Source organism: Parasteatoda tepidariorum, chromosome 1, assembly GCF_982258835.1.
Source record: "Parasteatoda tepidariorum strain Cologne lab strain chromosome 1, Ptep-v5.0, whole genome shotgun sequence".
NCBI lineage: Eukaryota > Metazoa > Arthropoda > Arachnida > Araneae > Theridiidae > Parasteatoda > Parasteatoda tepidariorum.
The window spans coordinates 127,907,858-127,930,866 of record NC_141755.1 but is presented as its reverse complement, the minus strand read 5'-3'; the positions used below and the strand labels follow the sequence as shown (position 1 = coordinate 127,930,866).

The window sequence follows — 23,009 nt, the reverse complement described above, 5'->3', positions numbered from 1 at the left end:
AAATTTTTTTTAGATGTCTTGATGTTCAAATAACAATCCATTTAGTTAAGTTGGTGGCAAATATAAAATTTTTATATAAGTGTTCCAGCACTAAATTTTTATATTAGATAAATTTGTATATTTGCAGAAAATTAAATACTTTTAATGACTAGATTATATATATATATACAAACACACATATATATTCATATCAGGGGTATGTCTACATTTTTCAAGAGGTACCTATTTTGTGAAAAATTATCAAAATTTAAAAATCCATAAAAATCATTGTCCATAGTTAAATTCTAACTTGAATTTAATAAAAAAAAAAATGCTTTAACAGTACTAGCGCTGAAAGTTATTTTCACTATGAGAACATTACAAAATTATTTTGTGAAACCACTATTTTTCCTAAAGTTAAATTTGCGAAGGTACCACTAAAGGGTAGCAAATTTACCCTGAACATAAATAATATGCATGTATATGCATGTATAAAAATATTAAGTAATCACATTTCACAATATATTGCAGGTTCAAAACTAAAACGACACTTCTGCATTAACTTCTTATTGAAATAACACGAGGAGTGCAGAAGTGTCGTTTTAGTTTTGAACCAGCAATATATTGTGAAATGTGATTACTTAAATTCGAAATTCACACAATCATAATAATATTGTATTAAAAATAGGATTTTTTAAAATCCTGCAGAATTTTGTGCAGTAACCGTTGAAAAAGTGATCAAGAAACAAAATAGACTTACAATAGAATCTGAGCAAATTGAGAGCATTAAAAAGTGATGACTCAAATTTGCAAAAAGACTTTTGAAGTAAAAATTCATTGTGTTTAGAAGGTCCCACAGGCTGTAGGTTGTAAACCCTATTTATGCTAAAAAAAAAAAAAAACATAGCTAGGAGTCTCCTTTTCCTGAAAATAGAAACTTTTTTTTAACCTTTTAAGAAAAAAAAAAGTTGCCATACCTCAGGCCGAAATTAGTAGCAATCAGTTGCCTGTGACAACCCTGCTAGTAAGTCAGCCAAACAGGTTTCAATAGTCACTTGCTATCCAATTAATTAAATCTGATCCGAAAATTTATTCAGTATTATAATAAACTGAAGCCATAGAACTGTAACGTTAACACGCCATGCACAATCAAGTGATTAGACACAATTATATAATCAAGTAGGTGAAATAATAAAAAATACTATTTTTTAAATTCAGAATGGCTCAGTTTAGTACAGAAATTTTTATCAGTTTCCTGTGTAATTTCACCAGAATGTAACCTATAAAAGTTTCAAATCAAAAGTATTCCCATGTTTATTTATGAAAAATGTTGGTTCTATATTTATAGTATTTATAAAAAAAAAAGCAAAACTTTTAGAGAATCTGAGTTTTCTGTTAAAAGGCTGAAATTTGAGAGACAAAAGTGAAAAAAGCAGAAATCCGCTAACAAACGGAAAAATATCATCCATGAAAATTAACTTAAAAATAGAATTTCATTCTCTTCCTGAATGCCAAAAAAGGTTGAAACAATGAATCTAATAGGTGTGATGAATCTAAACTCTAAATAGTAGACAGGCCATAAATTGAAACTTATGTAGTTGGCAACTTCTATTAACAATATAAATTCAAATAAAAGGATGTTGGATCAAAAAGCCAAATATTTCGATTCTTTCAATTTTTTTTTAAAATGAGCATCAGAGGAAACAGGATATCCTGAACACACACAAAATTCAGGAATGTCAGGACAAAAAGCTAAAAACCAGGACAAAACATTTATTATCAGGAAAATAAGGATAAGTATGAACTCTGTGGTTTTTACTACATGATTTGTCACTGTTTAAATAAAAAAATCTGCATGATTTTATTACAATACCATCTTGAAGTCTAGCACAAACAATACGTATGTTATTTTTTGAAAGTTAAAAATTTAAGCTTTAAATTTTTTAAGACTATAAAATTCTTTTGAAATTAATGAAGCTTTTAATCTAGTAAATAAATTCTGGTATTGGTACTGGCTTTTTTTTAACCCTAGCAAACTTGACACTGATTTGAAATCATGTGTAAAACCTATGTTTTATGCTTGAAAAAGTATTAAATTTCAGACTAGATTTTATTACTTTTACATTAGTACATGAAAGACACTTAACTTTAAAATATTTCGTCAGAAATAATCCAATGAAATTGGAACTTTTAATTTAATGTTTGTCTGTCACTTTAATGAAATATACTTATAACCTAAACATTTCTAATAAGATATTTCAATAACTTGATATGTCATAGCCTCGGCCAAAATATTACCCTAACATTTTTTTTCTCCACAAATGCTTAATATGTAATATTTTAATTCATTAACAGTAGTTCCTTGTCCTAGACTTAATTAATATATAAATTAAACTATATACACATAATTATATGATACATAAATTAAACTTAAACTACCATAAAACAATTATCAGTGGTCTTCCGAACCAGCAATCAAAATAAAGAAATAGTATGCTGTATTTTTTCTTCTTCGTATTTCAGCCTGTTTTCCTCACGAAAGTCTAAATCATTATCCAGGGTGTATAGCCAAATCTTTCAACAAAAAATAAGCACCTTTTAAGAACTCAAAAATATTTTTAAGCACTATACACATTAACAAAATTCAAAATAATGTTCAAAGACTTTACATGATTATGATAAAATAACTAGTTTCCGGCAACCAATTCTTTTCTTGATAATATTAGCTAACATGAAAAGATTTCTTGCTTGAATTTCAGAGGGTGGAAGCCTGAATTTGAGATTATCTTACAAAATGCAGCAGAGTTGCACATGAGAGTGCTACAGGGTCGCCACAGACTACTAAAATGCGACTATTTGCTACTATATGGCTACTTTTTTTGCCTGAAAAGGCTAAAAAGGCAACTATTTTCTGGAATAGGCGATTATTAGGAGACTTTTTTACTCCTAGTGAAGTTCTTTCGCAAAAATGAACTTTACTTTTCAGTCCCTTCACTAACATGTACTTATTGTCGCCTACCATGTGCATAGTACAGTTAAAACAAATAATTTTTTTCAAAATTAAAGAAAATATTTTTACAGCTATTAAGTACAGAATTTGACCATTAGTCAATACTACTTTTTATTATTTTAAATAAAAGAGGGTCTAATGATGTTTCAAAAGCATGATTTTTTTTTTCAACAAATAATTTTTTTTCTAAAGTGAACATTTCTTTGGTTTGTTTTCTACTTTCGTTTTTTTTTTCTTTTAATTTTTAATACATGTATGTAAAATATTTTGTTATAGTGTTATTTTTAAACCAATAAATCATATATCATTTTTAATTTAAGAATAATGAAATAAAACTTGGGTTTGCTTTTACTTTGACTTCTTTATAATTTTAATTGAAAATATTAAGCAATGATATTGATGTCATAGTGGAATATGTTTAGAATTAGTATTTTCTTTTGTAATAGATAAATTTAGTTTTATTTATTTTTGATTGATTTAAAGATTTGCCATAGGTAATTTTTGAACATATGCTAAATTCACTATATCGCGATGTATCACGATTTAAAATTTCTGACATCACCCAGTCCTAATCATAATATACGACAAATAAGCTATAATTTTAGTTATTTGGCTACTATTTTTGACTCTGTTCAGGCAACTATTTTCGTAGTTTTAGGCAACTATTTTCCTTCTTGAGGCTACTAAAAGCAACTATTTTTGTTCCTTTTTTGCTGTGGCAACCCTGGAGTGCTAGAATCTCACCGAACCCAACTCAATAGATGCGGATTCGAAAATATTTCATCAACCATGCAAAATGATTGGGACTTTGCTACATACACCACAGACCAACGGTATGCCGAAATGGATTGTTGTTGAATGAATCATTAAAACATGGAATAGAACATTGTGACACTTTTGCATAATATGTGGTGAAAATAGACATAGTAAAGAAGAAACACATTCAAGGGCTTTTAAAAACGAAAATAAGCACCTTTAAAAAATGCTACGCACCATGCTATCACATTAAAAAAATAATTAAAAATTGCAAAATCTGCCGTAGTAACTATCGAGAAAAAAAATTATCGACGGCCAACTTACACAAATCTGACTCTTCAAAAAAGGACTACTAAATGCGTGTTTTGTTTTGAGATTTGGTTGCTGAAATAAATATAGCATTAAAAGCAGGGTTGGGGTTTTGGACGTCCTAAACTGGTTTTGGACAGGACACGTGGGTTTTACTGTCTTAAACTGGGTAAAACTGTCCAAAACCTTGAACTTTGGTAAAAGGCAAAAATTCTATAGGTGTAACCATTGTACACATAATTACATGTATCAATAAATATTTGATATTTTTTATACAATTTACTATAACTTATTAAAAGAAAATATAATGGGAAAAGGTTTTTAATTTTTGAAGCTCCACAATTCATTGAACAACAAAAGTGAATACCTAATCCTTTAAATATAAATATGCTTTTAATACTGATAAATAATATTTTTGCATAAATATGGCAATATTAAAAAATAATAATTTTTCTTAAAAAAAAATACTAAATTTGTTCAAAAATTAACCTTTTATTTTACGCAATATTTTTAAAAAAAAATGTTATAATTTCTGCATCACAGGATGATAAAAACGACATCGATTTAAAAAAAAAAATGTTTTTAAATATATTAGTTTAAATTGAAAATACAAAATAACTGAAAAATGTATTAACAGTTTTGAAGGGCATAACATCAGTTTCAGTTACTGACACTGGTGATGTATCACCACTATGCTATAAGAATTGAACATGAATGAAATAAAAGTATTCTTAAATAGTACTATAGATAAATAAACCAGTTTATGACGAACCCAGCACTTAGTCCCTCATATTTTAACCTGTATGGCAAGGCCAAACTACAGTTATGTACTATTGAATGAGAGGATCAATTGAACTTGATTACTGATTAATCTTCCTTTGTTTGAATTAAAGAATCAAACAATATTAATAAAACATTATACTTTTAAACACAAATATTCTGTAGTAGATTTAATTATCAATATGTTATTAGTTCTATGTTTATTTTACCTCTTAAATATTGTTCAGATAAAATTGTGACATAATTTGAGTAAAAGGGTTTTGGACAGTTTAAGACAGTTTTGGACAGGGCGGTTTAAACCGTGGATTAATCCATTCTGTCCTAAACCTTGCCAACCCTGATTAAAAGTGGTGGTTTCTAAAAACTATGTGGAAATCAATAGCAATAACTGCCAAGAAAATCGAAAGAATCATTGCATTAAAAATTAATGTGCAAGTTGAATTCCCTAGATCGTCATGAATATATATCGGAATATTTACAAACCGCATGAAAATCAATATCAATAACTGCCAAAAATACAATCAAAACACTACATGGATTTAGGATACTATTGACAAAAATTAAGCAGGTCAAAAAATGATTACTTATAAAAGCAGAATGATTAAATCGTTAGAATATAAGTAAATTAGCAAATAAGTTGCTTGAGTTCTTACCAATTGTATAAAGAACGAGATTTTTTTAAAACCTGCAAAGAAATTTTTTTAAAAGCAATAATTGTCAAAAGAACAATCTAATACATCGCATGGATTAACGACGATATCAGCGCAAACAGTGTTTTGGAGAGATTCCTTGAATTCGTAATTCAAACTTCACGGGCAGAAATAAAACAAATATTTTTTTCTTATGAATCACAAGAATATCAATAATAACTAAGAAATGACATATCTGCAATTAATAAAAAAATAACAAGTAAAAATGAACAAAACACTACATATATATTTGTAATAGAATCAGCGAGAGTTGCCAGCAATAACGTGAAGACTCAAATGAGTGATTGAAAACTTTTATGTGCATAATATATAAAAATATTAGTTCAAATTTATTTCAACCTAATTTTTTTAAAAAAAGGAGGGAAAAATGTACCACATGGATAAATTATTTTGCTACAAAATCCTCACACAGTCAAATTTTATTGAAATGTAAACTATGGTCTTCTTTATACTGAAAAAAAAAATTTAAGAACGTGATGATTTAAAGATCAAATTATCTTTTAAACTTGTGTGACTTCAATTTCTTTTTGTTTAATATAATCTATTTGAAATTCTAGATGAAGCCAGTCATTGATTTTTTTTATTTTTATTATTCAGAAATAAAAATAGAAAAAATCAAAAACATCTGTTTCCCTTCGATTGCCTAGAGAAGCATTCTTTGAAACTAATCTTGCAGACAAAAGAAAAATTATCCGAAAATTTTAGGTGGAAAGAAAAGCAAATTTTTTTACTTCAATACTCTTCCCCCCCCCCCATCATTCTCAAATGAGAATGGAAAAATTAGGTGCATTTTTTTTTCTTGATCAAAAGAAAATGATAACATTAATCAAAATCAGAAAGAAAAACACGTCTTATTTCTCTTAAGCAGAGCCGGATTATACCTTTCGTAGGCCCTAGGCACAGAGCCGGATTATACCTTTCGTGGGCCCTAGGCATAGCCGTTTTTAGGCCCTCCTTCCCCTCTTTTCAAAATATATGCTAAAATTTTCTTGCATATTTTTTTTACATTTTTATTAATATGGATTTTAATTTACAAATTTGTTTATCGAACTTTATCTGCAATACCGACATACTGCCGATATCGATAATACCATTATGATTAGTTCGATCGATAACTATGTTAAAGATAAACTAGTGAATACTTTTCCTAACGTTCATGTTGCATTAAAAATATATTTGTCGATTCTTGGATCAAATGCAGAAGGAGAAAGATCTTTCTCCAGGTTAAAAGTGATAAAAAATTATTTGCGTTCAACAATGAATCAAGATTGTTTGGCATCGCTCGCACTTATGTCTATTGAATACGACATTTTGCGTAGTTTGGAATTTGACAGCATAATACAAAATTTCGTTGAATCCAAAATTCGCAAAAAAGTAATATATAATATATTAGATCATAAGATTCTGCAAAATAATTTATTACCAAAAAATATTAAATTTTTATTTGTATCTTCATAATTTTGTGCAAAATACACTTGTTTTTAAAGCTAAATTATTTTTGTCAACAAATTTTTTTCTCCCAAGTTTTTCGTAGGCCCTATGCACGTGCCTATAGGGTAATCCGGCCCTGCTCTTAAGGGTTTACGATTTTATTTCACTGCCACTCCAGTTTAACATGAATTGGCGAGCACAAAACAGATACTGACATACTGAAAAAGAATTCATGTTCTGCCCCCCCCCCACACACCCCATTCAAAAGAAATAAATTGGAAAACATGTGCAGTTGCAATATTTGACCTTGGGTCATTATTTGGTTCCCTGGCTATCACTAAATCAAAAGGGAAATAAGAAAAAGTAGGAAAGAACAGGAAAAAAAGGAAGGGTACTCAAATAAAAGGTCTGACAAATAAGAGGTTTGCAGTCCCTGGTATAAATATTACGCAGGACTATGGTAGTTGTAATTTATTATATGAATATCATTATCTATTTATCACTAGATTTCAAATAAATATGTATGTCATTATAAACCTTGCGTATGTAAAAAAATTAGCATTCTTAGATATCAAAAAGTAAAGCAAGAGATTCACAACAAAGTATTATCTAGTACATTATTGGCTATGGACACAAACGAAAGCAAAAAGCATACCTTGTTTTGTTACATTAAAAATAAAATAGAAAATAAAAAACTACATTGTTTAACATAAATAATTGTTTTAACTAGTGGTAAACTTTCTTTTCATGATTTGACTTTAAAAATAAGTAATATAAACAATTCAGCTTTTGTGTTAAAAAACAAATATATACACGCAGAAGCTGAGCTAAGATGATTGCGGGAATATATCACATTAAAAAATTAACTTTTCTTTATCACTAATTCCCATACCACTAAAAACATTGAAAGCTGATGGATTTAAATAAAACAAGCGAACTTCAACTTGCAATGGACAAACTGACACGCTACAGAAACAATTTCACCATTTATTTCAAATGGGCACTTCCAATTATCTAACGTAGGCTAATAATTTGCAAAAAAATGGAAATCTCGTTTTTTTAAACTATAGCATTTAATATTTAAAGTCAAAACAAAATTTAGGAAAAATCGGTGAAGTGAAACTATCCTACGATAAATTAGGCTTAGCTATTAGGATGTAACAAATTTGTATTTTACAGAAAATTATGATTTAAGTTTAGACGAGGAATAATATAATGTAAAAAGAACGTATTGCAATATTTTATTACCTGTTTTATTAGGAAATATTTATAAAGACGACGAACGAAAGAGGCGTAACCAAGAAACAAATCGGCTTTTCTTATGTCGAATGTAAATAACTAAATACTGAGATACTTTATAACATGTATTATTATGAATATATAAGTTATTTGTATAATCAACCCAATGAATTGGAATTTAACGTAAAAACACAAAGAATGAACAATTCAGACAACTAACAACGAAGTTTTTTATCATGCAAAAAGTAAACAAAATATAGTGATACTGCTTAATTATTCCTAAAATTATATATTAAATTGTAATCGGATAATAAACCCGGAATCGATTAACTTACCGACTATTTATGCCGTTAAAATAAAGAACATAAACTTAATTTATTTTGTCACTTCACTCTGATTGAGTCCAATAAATTAAAGACCTATAACCGGTCACAGTGAGGGAAAAAAGGCAAGTCAGAAGAGAAACCGCGATGGTTTCCTTTCCGCGAGACATCCTTTCTATCTGCTCTTTACGAATGCAACGACTTATAGGGGGCGTTGTTATTTCAGATGACTTCTAGCAGAACTACATTCTGTTGAATACTTGTATTTGTAGTAGCTCCTCATATTTCTGTACGTGTCTAGTTTCTCATGTAGAGTCACACACTTTGGAAGCAAAAGGCATATAGGAGTCAAAGTCTCTTTCGTTTGCATTAGCAAGTGAATTTTCCTTTTTGCATGTCTTTTCTTTCTCCAATAAATGCTCTACTTTAGTGGCTATTTTCATTTTATTGGAAATTAAAGAAATTGCCGTCTGTATTAACATCTTAGTGGTATAGCATTCTTTCTCTATACTTCCAAATATTTGTCTTAAATAAAGTCAAAATGACAAATATTCATTTTGAGTCCAAAATTTAAAGAAGAAAAAATTATTATTCTACGAAAAATTTGATAAAATATTATCGAGGGCAATCACAAAATATGCGGAAATTAAAATATCAAAAAACGTTTGTTTGCTTTGGATGCACTGAAGGAGTTTCTATTAATCACCTCGTAATATGTTTTGTTTAATTATTCGAAAGAATTGGGGTTTTGACCTTCACTACCCAATTAACAGCAATGATCCTTTTATTGGCTTTTCATTTCCTCTCTATCAATTATTAATAATAACCGGCATTTCTGAGTTATATATATTAGAGTTATAAATTTATAACTCAGCGCCACTGAAAATCGATTTTTTCTTAGCAACAAATTAGCATTAGTTCTAAGTCTTAAAAGTTTTATTGGTAAGGATATCATTGAATTACAAATCATTTGAAATGGAAACGAACAATATGTGAAAGTGAAAAGATAATTTTCATAGTAAATTAAAATTACTTTAATGGAATTTACTGAGACTATCAATGAACAAACTTATTACTCTCATCTATAAATTTTTTTAACTAATTTCCAGCACCTAAAAAGAAGAGAATAAGAACAGAAAATTAATGGTTGAAAACTATAACAAAGGCTTATAAATACTTTATGTGAAATTCATATACGTTATACAGAATTTATATAATAGGTTTATTATATGAATACCTCAGGTTTATTATATAAATACCACAGGTTTATTATATAAATACCTCAGGTTTATTATATAAGTACTATAGGATTTGGTTTTATTAAAATTTTACCGTCTTAAACAATTAGAAGAAGTTGACATTTAAAGAAAGAATCCTGACCAGTTTATTAATAGAAATATAATTTGAATTTCAACCTACAAAAAATATATAATTGGTGATCGAAATGGGCTGGCGGTGGCGTAGAGCAGAACTCTCTACCTATGGCAACAATTCACATACTTTAAACCTTTGGCGTGTGGATAGTCATAAGAGGCGGAAGTACGTTAGTTTCTGGCTTGATTTTCAGATAGATGAGAAAACTTTTAAGTTAAGAAACTATATGGAACTGAAAACTACATTGAACACAGTTCCAAAAGAAAGCGTCTCGGAAATTTTAAAAAATATTTATGACAATTCATCGTCATCATGCATGACTCGATAGCCCAGGGTGGGCCATGGCCTTCTCAGGAAGTTTTTCCAGGATAACCCTTTTTTGCTAGTGTTTTTCCAATTTTTTTAGACCAAAAGGTCTTTCTCTAGGCCATCTATCCATCTCAAATTCAGCCTGCCTCTTCTTCGTGTGCCAACTGGTCTGGCATCGAAAACTCTTTTTGTGGTACGGTCTTCGTCCATTCTGATAACGTGGCCTGCCCATTTTATTCTTTGTCGTTTAATAAAGTTAATAATGTCAGGTTTATTATATGAGTGGTAGATTTGATCTACTGAGTCACACACCATTTTTTTGAATTCCTCCAAAAATACTTCTCAAGACCTTTCTCTCAAAGGTATCCAACATAGCCTCATCCGTACAAGATAGAGTCCAGGTTTCACAATCATGTGTTAAAATTGATCTTATATGAGATTTATATAATAAAACTTTTGTTTTTCTATAAATTACATTCCATTTTATGTATTTTCGAATTCCATTAAAACAGTTATTGGCTATAGTAATTCTTCTTTGTATTTCCATTCTGGTAATGTTCCTTTTGTTGATTACACAACCCAAGTAATCGAAATTGTCAACAACCTCAAATTTATATTCTTCAATTTCTAAATGGGGGTTATTAAAGCTTGTTTTAGTACAGGGTAAATATTTAGTTTTGCTCTCGTTTTTTCTCTGACCCATCTTGTGTGCCGCTTTCTCTAAAGAAATAAATGCCTATCTTAGTAGTGTTCTAGCAATAATGTCTATGTCATCAGCAAACGCCAACAGTTGTACAGATTTATTAAAAATATTTCCCGTGGTGTCAAAGTTAGAATCACATATTACTTTTTCTAATACTAAATTGAAGAGTAGGCATGCATCCCCCTGTCACACACCTTTATTTATTGCCATTGAGCTTGATAGATTATTCTGCATTTTAACCCTAGTTTTGGTTTCATTTAGTGTCAGGCATATCAGCCTTTGGGACATTTAAATGATATCAGGAGAAGAGAAAATATCGTTGTACAACTGAGAAGAGGAGGAGAGAGAAGCCATGGAACCGGTCTTCTCCCCAGATGTTGTGATCGCGAATAGCAAGTTTTCTCAGATTAAATGTTCAGAAAATATTCAAAAATAATTTTGCATGGGCCACAGTAAAACGACCCAATAAAAGACACTGTACAATTTTTTTTTCTAGTTTGCTTCCATGATAGATAACCCAACAAATTTTTTAGAACAAAAAAAAAAAAAAAAAAAAAAAAACTTATAAAGGATTAAGATAGTATAAAGTCCACTCAGGTCGAAACATTTTTCTCTGAAACACTTTCTCTTCCGCTCTACCTACTTCTTTTTATGTTGTGGTTTTTAGATAACGCATGTTCAGCATTTACGTTAGTTTTTTTTTATTTTTTTAATGCTAATAGCCTCATCCTGCTTTCTAGTCTCAAAAAATAACCTTTCATGAAATTTTGAGGAATATTAGATCCTATGAGACAAAAAGCCAGTCTTTACTTTTTTTTCACTCAAAATTAAAATTTTTGGATTTTCAAATTTAGCTGACGTAGATACAAAGTTAGAATATAAATGTCCATGTCCTTGATGCAGTATATTTTGTGCCATGAAAGCAGGCTGCATAATGGAGATAACATGTTCTCGGTTATAATAACTTGGATGTATACCGCTAGAAGGCTGCCGTTGTTGCTCATGAAATCGTTCACCTAACTTAACAATTAATTACTTAGTTCAGGCCTGTTGATGCTTTATATCACACAACAAGTGATTCAGAGGGTTTATATTGTACATGCAAGAAAATAAAAAGAGAGATAAAAGTAAAGAAGGTGGCTACAAATAATACGATTTCAAAAGATGGTGGTCGGAATATTATAAGAAAAATGTGAAAATACTCCTCCTGTGGTCAAAGTAAGAAAGGTGAAACAACAGTTTTAGGTGTCACATAATAGCTAATGAAAGCACTCCACCTGGTTAATCTCCGTTCAGTGGTGGTTTATGCTAGTTAACATTTACTAGTTAAAAAGTACACTAAAAGCTGCACCTAAACCAGTTAAGGAAATTAGTTTATTTTGGAAAATTGTCATAAAAAAACTGCCGACATCAAACAAGTTTTTGCACTATAAACCCGATGAGTTTTTGTCCTTCTATGAAGAAAATCTCAGCACAGATAGTTATAATCCCAAAGATCTCTAAATCTACAACATGAATATATAAGTTTAAAACTCACATAAAGTCATTCCTTATTGACAAATATTTCCGCTTGTTAAAAATCATGTACAGTATTAGTTTTTATCTGAAGACCAGTCATCTCTCCAAGTTCTAATTATATTTTAAATTAAAAAAAAAATAAGTAATGGTGTGCAGTAAAATATTTTGTAACCAGCTATATTTTAATATCGAGAAATTAAAAAAAAAGCTCTTTTATTTTTCGACTCTCCTGTAAGATTAATTTTGTTGAAAATGACCAGTTTTCGAACACATTGAGTCAATTATTCTCTATAAAAAGTATAGGAAAGATATCAGATTTTTACTTGTACGCACCACTTTACGCATCTATATATTTAGTGTATGAATCCAATAACAGGTCTTTATGTATCCTTTAAGTACGAATTCGTAAATGTATATGTTTTATGTCAAAAATTTAATAAATTTTAATTTTCCTCATTTAATTTAATGTTCAAAACATTTTTGGGTCAAAAGTTATGAAATTTTTTTTACCATGTTGAACGCCATGTTGTCACCTTTTTAAACTAAAATTCCTGAAACATCGTATTTTTTTTCAATTATTAATTTTTACTAAAACCTCTAATCTTTTTAAATATACATGAAGATAATTGAGTAAAACGAGTTTTTAAAACGAGCAGTGGTCTGTCTTTCTGACACCCGAGATTCTGATAACGCATGAAGTTTAAAAAAAAAAATCAATATGGCAATAAATTATGGCTGATTTATTACAGAAATTATGGTCTACTGTCATCATTTATTGCTGTAATGTTGGTAAAACAGTCTAGAATTGTGTGCAAGACACCTCTGTTGTAACCAAGCTAAAATTAAATAAATTTGAGAACTAACTGTGGGGAGTATTCGATCATGTCATCTATGAAAAGGTACATAAAATCGAAATAACAAGTCTTTTTATACTAGGGAATTGTATTTTTGCTGTGGTAGATACGCTACAGTACTCCCCTACCAGAATTTTATCTGTGATAGAATTCGATGAATCTGTGGCGTAACTACCACTACAAATACCAAATCACTAGTATATAAGACATGTTAACTATCTTGAGGTACCTTTTGATACATTAAGGTTGACATAGTCGAAAATTAATTCCCTCAAATCACTGCTGTTTTGTGAGAAGACGCTGCATGAAGATCACCGTACTTTTGAGTGCTGATCGTGAGAGCTGTATTAAGTTCGCTCCTGTTTTGCCTTTTAGCAGTCGAGTGTATACGCTGTACGTGATCGAGACTGAGTAGCAACAGAGCGAGGAGGTGGATAACCTCGCAGTCACAACTCAATTATTCAATGTGGATCATCCATCGAAGTAGGCGTGTTCAGATCGAATTGAGAGTTACTGTCAAGATAGGCGTGTTCATTTCAAAGTGGCAGTTTCTGACAACGTAGGCATGTTCACATCACTCCCGGGTCACCAATGTGGGGAGAGGAGTATTCGACCGTGTAAATCGCCATCTATAAAAAGGTAGACAACGACGATCTGTGGTTGATAAGGTACCTGGTCGCGTAAGCGTGCTCTAAACCTCTTAATCTGAAATTTTGCCCTAGGGCAACTGGTACTTTTGGCATAGATAAGTAGGGGGAAATAAAGGAAGTTGGCGGTTGGGTAGCGTGCTGCAATATCAAATCATGATATTAGGTTAACATATAATATTAAATGGAATATATATATATATATAAACTTAATAAATAAATATGACATTGAATTAATCTAGTAATGATACGTAAACATAGTCAACCCCTACATAAAATCGAGTTGTCTTTTATACTAGCTAATTGTATTTTTGTAGTGGTAGACTCTACAAAACCATATATTTTTTTGTTTTTCCAGCTTGATGAAGATTCTGAAAATACTTGGTTCAGAGAATTGTATGAAGACGGTTGGAATCGTTACGTGTGGTTAGGAAATGATAAAGAATGGTACGTGGGAATAAAGAAGTCTGGAAAGATGAAGAAAGGACACAGAACGAAGCATCAACAGCATGCAGTGAAATTCGTTCCCAGATCACCTTTACCATAGATAAATGTCATTTTGTTGTCTTTAAAGGCCTCGGTTCTTGAATCCTAAAAAATTGAGGGAATTTCTCTCTCCAAGAAATTGGATGATTCGTCGACCAAGTTCTTCAATCTCACTGATGGGTCGGAAGAAAAACTTGTTCATATTCAACATCATACTTATAAACGTTTAAAATGACTAAATAAATACAAATAAAATCATAATAACACAAATAGACCCTAATTTATTTGGACTAAAGTATATGAAAACAGACAACATCTGATGGAAGGGAGAAAAAACTTGGATGAAAAGATGGTCAAGGATTTGGTCCAAGTACTTGGATGATCGCTTACGCAATCCAAGCTCAAGCTTCCATTAATCAGTCTTCATCCAAGAACTTTGGATCGTCTAAACAGGCCTTTAAGATAGAATCTATTTTGCAAGCATAAATTCTTTTATTCCCAAAAGATGTTCCGATAGGATTCGTTCCGTAGAGGTGTTCCGACAGTTATGACTTTTTTTTTTTTTTAACCAGTCGAGATTTTCGAAAACTGTATTTAAATTTATATTTAATCAATATCATATATTTGGTTTTTCAGAGGTCGAATTTTAATATGACAATCAGAAAGGAATTTCATTATTTGTTTCAGACTATTTTAGGTTATTTTTAAGAAATTATTTAAGTAAAATGCTAGTGAAAAGAAAGGACAACATTTAAAAAGAAAATATGTTTATTCTAGTTGGAATAAATTATAAAATATGAAAATATAATTAATTACAATAGATTAACTTTTCAATCTTTTTGTTGCACTTTTGTGATAACCATTCTCGATGTTCATAGCAGTTTCTTTTTTAATTTTAACGAATCTTACTTCATTCCAAACTATTTTTTAGGACACTATGCCGTTTCAGCGTTCAACTGTCTGACATAAAATCGTATTTTCGAAGTTGAGTGTCTTCAAATGATGGTAGAAAAAGAAAACTTAAAGATAATCTTTGTTTTATAAATTGTCTTATTCGAATATAGAAAGTAGTTTCCAACTTTTAAAAAGTAACACTAGAACTATACGAGCTTCTATCCGAAAAGTCGAGTTTCACAGGTCAGTGTCGTTAGCGCATGTCCAAAAATCACGTGATTGTTATTAATTAGGATGCTTAAGTTAGTTTAAAAAACTCGCAAAATCATATTTCTTTTACACATAAAGTTTTCTTTTTAAGAAAAAAAAACAATGCTTTAAATTACGTTTAGAAAAAAGAATACAAAAATTATGTTAAAAATGGAAAATTATAAGGTTATAAATTTCCAGAACATTCAGTAGCTTTATTTGAAGGCAAATATCCAGACGTAAAATATTCTTAACTTGAGAAAATTTTGCTGACTTAATAATTATATTTAATTTTAGAAATTTTTATGTTTACATATCGACTTATTTAGTAGACATACCAGAAATTTGCTATCTCGTTATAAAAAAAGGGGGGGGGGTCGAGTCATATAAGAGGTGAACATTACAAGCCAACATTATTTAAACTTCCGTTAAGAAAGCAACTGCCTATTTTATTTAGATATAATTATGCTTTCAAAACAATATTTTAAAACAGAAATTTATTTCGTGCTATTTTTTATAAGCAAAATGAAAGTCGTGACAAAGGCATACGGGCAACACCTACTAGAAGGTTTATCATACTCTAGGTGGTTATGATACGGGTCCCCCAAATCGAGTAGAAACTTTATTTTACATTTCCTTCTTTTCGAGGGTGGAATTCAGATAAATTTTGGCTATTACGATGGACACATTTAGCGATAATCAACAATGACAGGATTTTGATTGGCTTAATTGAGCGACATTTTAGCCGCTCTAATGTCAGCAAAGATGTTTCACAGCTACAATCAGAAAACTGCATTCGGCATGATGGACATAGAATTGTCAGAAGATCAATAAAAATAGAACGATATTTCGTCTGACATTGGAGAGGGGGGACTTCATAGCTATTTTAGGTTCTAATAAATTTTTTGTTATTTAAATAGAGATGAAAAATACCTTCATAAAGTTCGGTTCTTCATTACTCAAGTAGTGAAGCAATGGGGGGGGGGCAGAGAAATTTTTGCCTCCGACCCCTATTAGGCTAAGTCGGGCCCAGGCCGTGCTACTTCGTTTCAAGAGTTGGCGATGTTGATATTCGCTTGGCATCCATTTAGCGTACAGTTAGATGCAAACAGTCTCTTTCTAACACCCCCTTAAAATAACGGAGACAGTGGCGTACGCAAGGGAGGGGTTTAAACTCCCCCCTTGAGCTCAGACAAAATGGTAAAAATAAAAATTTTAGTAGAAATTATGCGGGCTATTATTTTTTAAGACTATATATTTTTATTTGCTTTATGCCTACTTTTTTTTTCTCACGGTATTTCTCAGAACACTGAAAAAACATTTACTATAATAGGGTTGTACTTTTGAAACCAAATTCACGTGATACTGTTACGGACTGGTTTCTTTCTGTCCTGCCAGTCGCGATAGTTTTCGAGACTGGCTTTCATTCGCGAGGTCTTTACGCGATGATTCTGGAATCCTACACGTTCTGTCGTGTTTGAGACAATTCGAGAATTTTGGAGTTGCGGTGAAAATTTATATAAAAGAGGGAACGGAGAACAGTGGAGTTAGTTAGTCAGACTAAGAGTTATCTCTGCCGTTTGTCCTTCGGAGATCGTTGCTAAATCTGATTTGTTCAGTCTTAAGGCCTGGTTTCTTAGGACAGGACGCCGTCAGCTGGAAATCAGCGCTAACCTCTGATTGGTCCATTTGTGAGTTTGATAGTATACGTCATCGAACGCTCATCTTGAACTACAATTGCCATCCAACTCAACTGCAGTTGGATTACAACGTGACGTTAACCACAGAAGCAATGGCGGACAGCATCCAACAGCACATTGAAATCAGCCAAGATTTTGATTTTGACATTAAACATAGCTTCTTCATTAATCATAGCACTCTTCATTTAGCTCAGCTATAATGTGTTTTTTCTTGGACAAAGTCATTATTTGTTCTCTAAAACACTGGTCGACAAAAACAAAATCAATACAAATTCAAAATAAATATTTGTTTACGTTATTAACGCATGCGAAATGAGAGATAATGTCTGCGTTGGACGGACTGCTCACGCTGAGCTAACAGAAAAGTATTTTTTTGGCGTCAGCTCTACATCAACTTTCCGCTGACGCCCAGATAAGGCGCTAGTTCTAAGAAACCAGGCTTTGAGCTAACAAACCAGTATTTTGTTGGCGTCAGCGGGACGTTGAAGTTATTCATTCCAGCTCGAAGCTTTAAGATCGTAGCATAGCGGATATTTCTGTGCCAATATATACATTTGATGTTCTTGGATCTTTTGGATGTCAAAACGCAAGAATTTAACAATTTTTAATTATTTTGAGAAAAAATCACGATCTGAAATTAGTGAGGTGACAGCATCTAGTACCAATGTAAGTTTTTCTGTTGAACTTCCGTTGAAGAAAACGTTTCTAGCACATCAAAATCTGATGAATGTGAAAGTGGCCCTCAAAGTGTTACTTCCCACCCATATGACATTGGACTTTTTTAAGAAGATATTACATGCTAGAAGATATTACATTATGTTCTTAAACTTAAAAAATCAAATCAAAATTTATCTAAACAATGTTGTCTAAATAAAAAGTCAAATTATCTAGCTGTCTAAATTAGGGAAATAATAGTGCCTTATTACATACTCGAATTTCTTTTAGTAGTTTCAGAAAATCATGAACACCCCCCTTGAAAAAATTCTGCTAACGCCACTGAACGGAGATTAAACTATGATTGGTTTACGAAATTTCAATGAAAGATACTTTTGTGATGTCAAACATAGTATAATCAAGTATGTAATTATAACAAAGTAAATCAGAATATGGTATTAAATAAAAACGCACAAATAGGGTAGGAAACAGATTGTTTCATGAGGGCCAAATAACATAATGGAACGATTGTTTGTCTCGGTTATTTACTGCATTATTTGTAGTTTTATTTCGAACTTCATGTTCTTGCCTTTATGCAAAATAATCCCATTTCTTGAGACACGATTGTAATGGTGTTCCTTTCTTATAAACCTGTCTTTAAAAAATGAGAACATTCAATTCCAGTTTTCCAAATAGCAATGTTTAAATTAAGTACAAACAAATTTATAGGGAGTTCACGTGCATGTATTCATGGTTTCTGTTTAGTGTAAATTGCCTTTGAAATCCAATGCATTGAAGAAGAAAAATGAATAAATTTTCGTACATAGATGCTTATTTTCTGAAATTATACTCTTTTCATGTTCTTTTTATATTCAAACTTTATTCTGTTATTTTCATTAATACAAATGATTTTTATTATGATAGAGTTTAACTCTCGTAATGCGTGCAATATCAAAAGTAATCTCTTTATCAAAAATCTCGATTGCATTTTTCTTTTAAACTACTTTTTTTAAATTTTTTTTAACGAAACTTTATAATTTGTAATGATAATTGAGGTTAGAATAATTTAAGACACAAGTAATCTTCCTTTTGTGTCGTATTTTTTTCTAGTATTCTGAGAAACGAGACATTTTTATGCGACAGTTATCATTTTTTTCGGCAGATGTGTAAAAAAACAATATTGAACGAGGGTGTGAGCTATTTCTAAATATGTTAATAGGCGAACACCCGATTTCTTAAAATACAGTCTATGCCTTCAGTACAAAATCCCGATTGGTTTGAGACTTCCGTTATAACGACGAGGAAAGAAATTCCCGTTTGCCGTTCCATAGACGCAATGTTATTTCAACGCCCATAAGAATGTCCGAACAGAACCGTTCATTCCAGAATAGCGACCGAATCCAAATAAAGCAATATATGAAAAGTAGGTACACTGTTTAATTGCAGTTCATTTGCCTTATTAAGTATTTAATTTAAGCATTGTTATTTGCTTTTTTAAGATTATCAATTAATATTAACTTAAGAATTTAAAACTTAAACTTATGCTTGGAACGGCCTTACCCAAAGGACATTAAATGGTTATTATGCTCCCTTCTTAATTTCAGTAAGTTTCAAGTAAACACTGAAACTATAATTTAAATTTAATTATCAATTCTTTAATTTATTACTGTTATTACTATTTTAGCTTAATTTTTTATTTGGGTGTATGAGTTGCCGATAGATTCAAGTAAATAGCATTTACAATACATTTATAGTTATTATAAAAAATGGAAATTAGCACTAATTACATTAATACCAAAATATAGCTCAACAAATAAAAATAATATCTCAGAAATTGAAGATTTATCCATATTAAAAAGTTTTATGAGGCTCCAGACTACTTATCGAGATTTTAAAATAGAAAATGTGTATTACTGTAATTTGAATCTGATTTTTGCCAAACGTAGCATTTATAATATTTTCTTAACCCACTTTCGAGTGTATCCATGGCTAGAAGATTGTACTTGTAATTTCGGTAACTTTCCGATTAGCTTAAGCACTTTTAATTTCAAGACAGGATAATATATGTTTTATTCGTTTTCTAATCACCATAAGTACAATTGATTGCTTACAGGAATAATTGTGATTCATTTTGAAATTGGAATTCATTTGAGAAATTTGATCTCGATAATTGATAAAAAATCGTCGAAAACTGTCAAGTTTCGAATAATGGCCATGAAAATTTTTGTGACCTGTAAAAAGACACCCTAGTTCAGTTTGTTTTAGGCGATAGTTCGGTTTGAACATGGAAGATAACGTGATCGATTGTAGCAGCTATTGGGTGCTAATTGATGGATAGCTTCTACCACAAAATTTTCGGTACTCGAATGTAGTTTATCTATTGATTCGACTTCATATTTATGTATAGTGCGAAACCAAATTAATCGTCTTAAATAACTTTCAATCTAATACGTAAATCAGCGATTCTCAACCTGTGGGGCGCCCCCCCCTAGGGGGGCGCGAGCACTCCAGAGGGGTGGCGCGAGAATATTCAAGAGAAAATATTATTTAAAAAAATTGATTAACTGGATGAAAGGAAAGCACACGTATACATAGAAAACAAAATACATTTTGACATATTTAATAACTTATTAAAGTGAAACAACTTATTAAATCAAAATTTAAGGTGGGGAGCCAAGGGTGGCTTGGCCTTAAGGATTTTTTTATAATTTTCTGATTAAGTCTGTGTATCTGAATTTTTTCTGTAACATCTTACACCTATCTCTAATATATATCACGTATACTTTTAATTGTAAAATAAAATTATAGTACAATTTTAAAATTTTAGCTTCTGCACCTAAGGTTTCGCACAGGTTCCGAAGGTGAGCCATGTTTTGAAATCACTTTTTCACTTACTCAAATTATCTTTAGAAAAAAATACTTGGACTGGCAAACTTCTTTTAAAAAGGCACTTTAAGTGTCTTGCTGGTAGGAACAAGTTTCCCGACTTTAAAAAAGATATTTGCTTTCAGAGTGTATAATTTGTTTATTGATTTTACTTTGATAGTTCTTGTGTGAAGTCACTAGCGATTCTTTTGAGTTAACTCATTAGAATTAATCAAGAATTATTGAGTTAATTTTTTCAGAAGGATTAGCCAACAAGTAAGAGTAAAATAACCATACTAGAGTTAACTAACTAAACCCATAACTAATCTAAAAATACCCAAATTTGCAAGAAAATACCAGAATCGACTACAAAAACACTCATAACTACCACAAAAATAAAAAAATACCTGAAAAATGACTTTAAAATGCAAACAAAACAAAAAACTTGAAACAAAATATCGCAAAGTCTACTAAAGTGCAGAGAACGTCAAAATATTATAAAAATTTAAAAAATACCAAAGTTCCACAATTGCTTAAAATGAAATAAATCAATTGGCATTTAATTCAAGCATTCCTTTTTGAGAAATAATATGGTATGTAATGATTTATAATAAACTTTTTTATTGATTTCACGTTTGCTTCCGAAGGTGGCCCGAGTGTCGCGCCACTTGGGAACATACATAAGGTCTCTCTTACCATTTGCTAGACATAAAACTATTAATCTGATAGATTAATTCGAATTAAAGTAATGTGGTTAAAGAAAAGGAAATAAACTTTCAGAAAACATATTATAACTCAAAGTTCTAAGAATTTAAACACATTATCTTCTCACCTGGAAATTAGAACAACTGAAAATAATTAAATCACTTCATACAATGGAGGCCATTCAAGGAAATATCTTCCAATTCAGCCTCGTGCACCTCAGATACAAGATTTACAATGCAGAAGGGACATCTTATGATTCAAAATAAAGTTCATTTTACTTTGGGGGGGGGGGCTACGTTAGGAGCACTGGCCACCTTTGGCTTTCCCACCTTGCTTAATCAAACATACCAAATTTTTAAAAAAAATTAATAATTTTTAGTGACTTCCTTGGGTCTGTCCTGCAGAACAAAGTTTTTTGAGGTGAGGCTTAATATTAGAAATAGCCACTCTCAGTCCTGTTTCTATATTTATCCGTGATCTATATTTTGTCTTCAAAGAAGCCACAGCAGAAAATACAGTTTCACAAAGGTAGGATATTGAAAACGGTACTAGAATGCGAAATGCCCTTTGTTTCAGTGCAGAAAAATCCTCCTGCCAAAATTCAAATAGTGATTTATTTCTAAATTGCATTTCAGTTTCGCCACTTGTCGTGAAGTCTATGAATTTTTCTTCCTCATCAATTGAGAGTCCTTCGGGAGTCTTATGAAATGGATTCCTAACCCACTCATAACTTGCTAGCAGTTTGTCATGAGCAGGAAAATGCTTTTTAAAATTCTTTGCCAGCATGGCTAAATGATTTTCAATGGTTACAAACGTAACTTTTATATATTCTTCTTCAGCCTTATAAGTTTTAGTACAATTATCCACATTTGCAAACATTGTTAGGTTTTTTCGCTTTAAATTTCTGCCCCACAATTCTAATTTTCTACAAAAAGCATTAACTTCATCACTCGTATCCAACATATGTGTATTTGCTCCTTGGAGTTTAAGATTCAAGTTATTTAATTTCTCGAATATGACGACCAAGTATCTCAATTTCATCACAAATAAACAATAGTGTAAATTCTCGGTTTCCGGTCTGTTATCTTCTAAGAAAATGACGATTTCTTCTCTTAATTCATGAGCACGTTGAAAAAATTTCTCACGTGATATGATAAACATCTTGCCTCACATTTAAATAGTAACTCTGAATGTACTGAACCCATGTCATTACAAAGAGCAGAAAAGATTCTCGATCTCAGGGTTCTCATTTTTATATAATTTGAAATGGTTACAACCGCAGTTAATACAATATTTAAACCAGGACGTATTTCTTTCGAACCCAAAGCTTCTCTGTGTATCATGCAATGTGTCCAGAAGCATTGAGGCGATTTTTGTTTTACTAGTGCTTGTATACTTTCGAACCTTCCGGATATTAAACAAGCATATTCCGATGCAATTTCTGCATTCTGTGTTTGCATCGTTCATAACATCATTTAAAATAGCAAATAATGCTAGCGCTGTTGTTTTGAGTT

At 30.9% G+C, this 23,009-nt stretch overlaps 2 protein-coding genes across 4 annotated transcripts in view; one reads left to right on the top strand and one right to left on the bottom strand.

Moving 5' to 3' along the window:
• Nucleotides 1-8,733, bottom strand: part of Ubc10 (ubiquitin conjugating enzyme 10) — a 36,033-nt gene extending 27,300 nt beyond the window's left edge. The window contains exons 1-2 of one of the 3 annotated variants that reach the window (XM_087152603.1): nt 8,550-8,659; nt 5,918-5,995 (exon numbers count right to left, since the gene is read on the bottom strand). The gene's annotated coding sequence lies outside the window, so the exon portion shown is untranslated. Of the gene's footprint in view, nt 1-5,917; nt 5,996-8,223 lie in introns of all 3 variants that reach the window. The other 2 variants (XM_016072277.4, XM_071178184.2) reach the window with 2 other exon arrangements.
• The window catches only part of LOC107454928 (fibroblast growth factor 1), a 28,219-nt gene extending 12,524 nt beyond the window's left edge, over nt 1-15,695 (top strand). Inside the window, exon 4 of the mRNA XM_016072272.5 lies at nt 14,301-15,695. Coding sequence (XP_015927758.2) covers nt 14,301-14,489 — 189 coding nt within the window. The 3' untranslated portion in view covers nt 14,490-15,695. The remainder of the gene's footprint in view (nt 1-14,300) is intronic.
• Nucleotides 15,696-23,009: the final 7,314 nt, after the last annotated feature.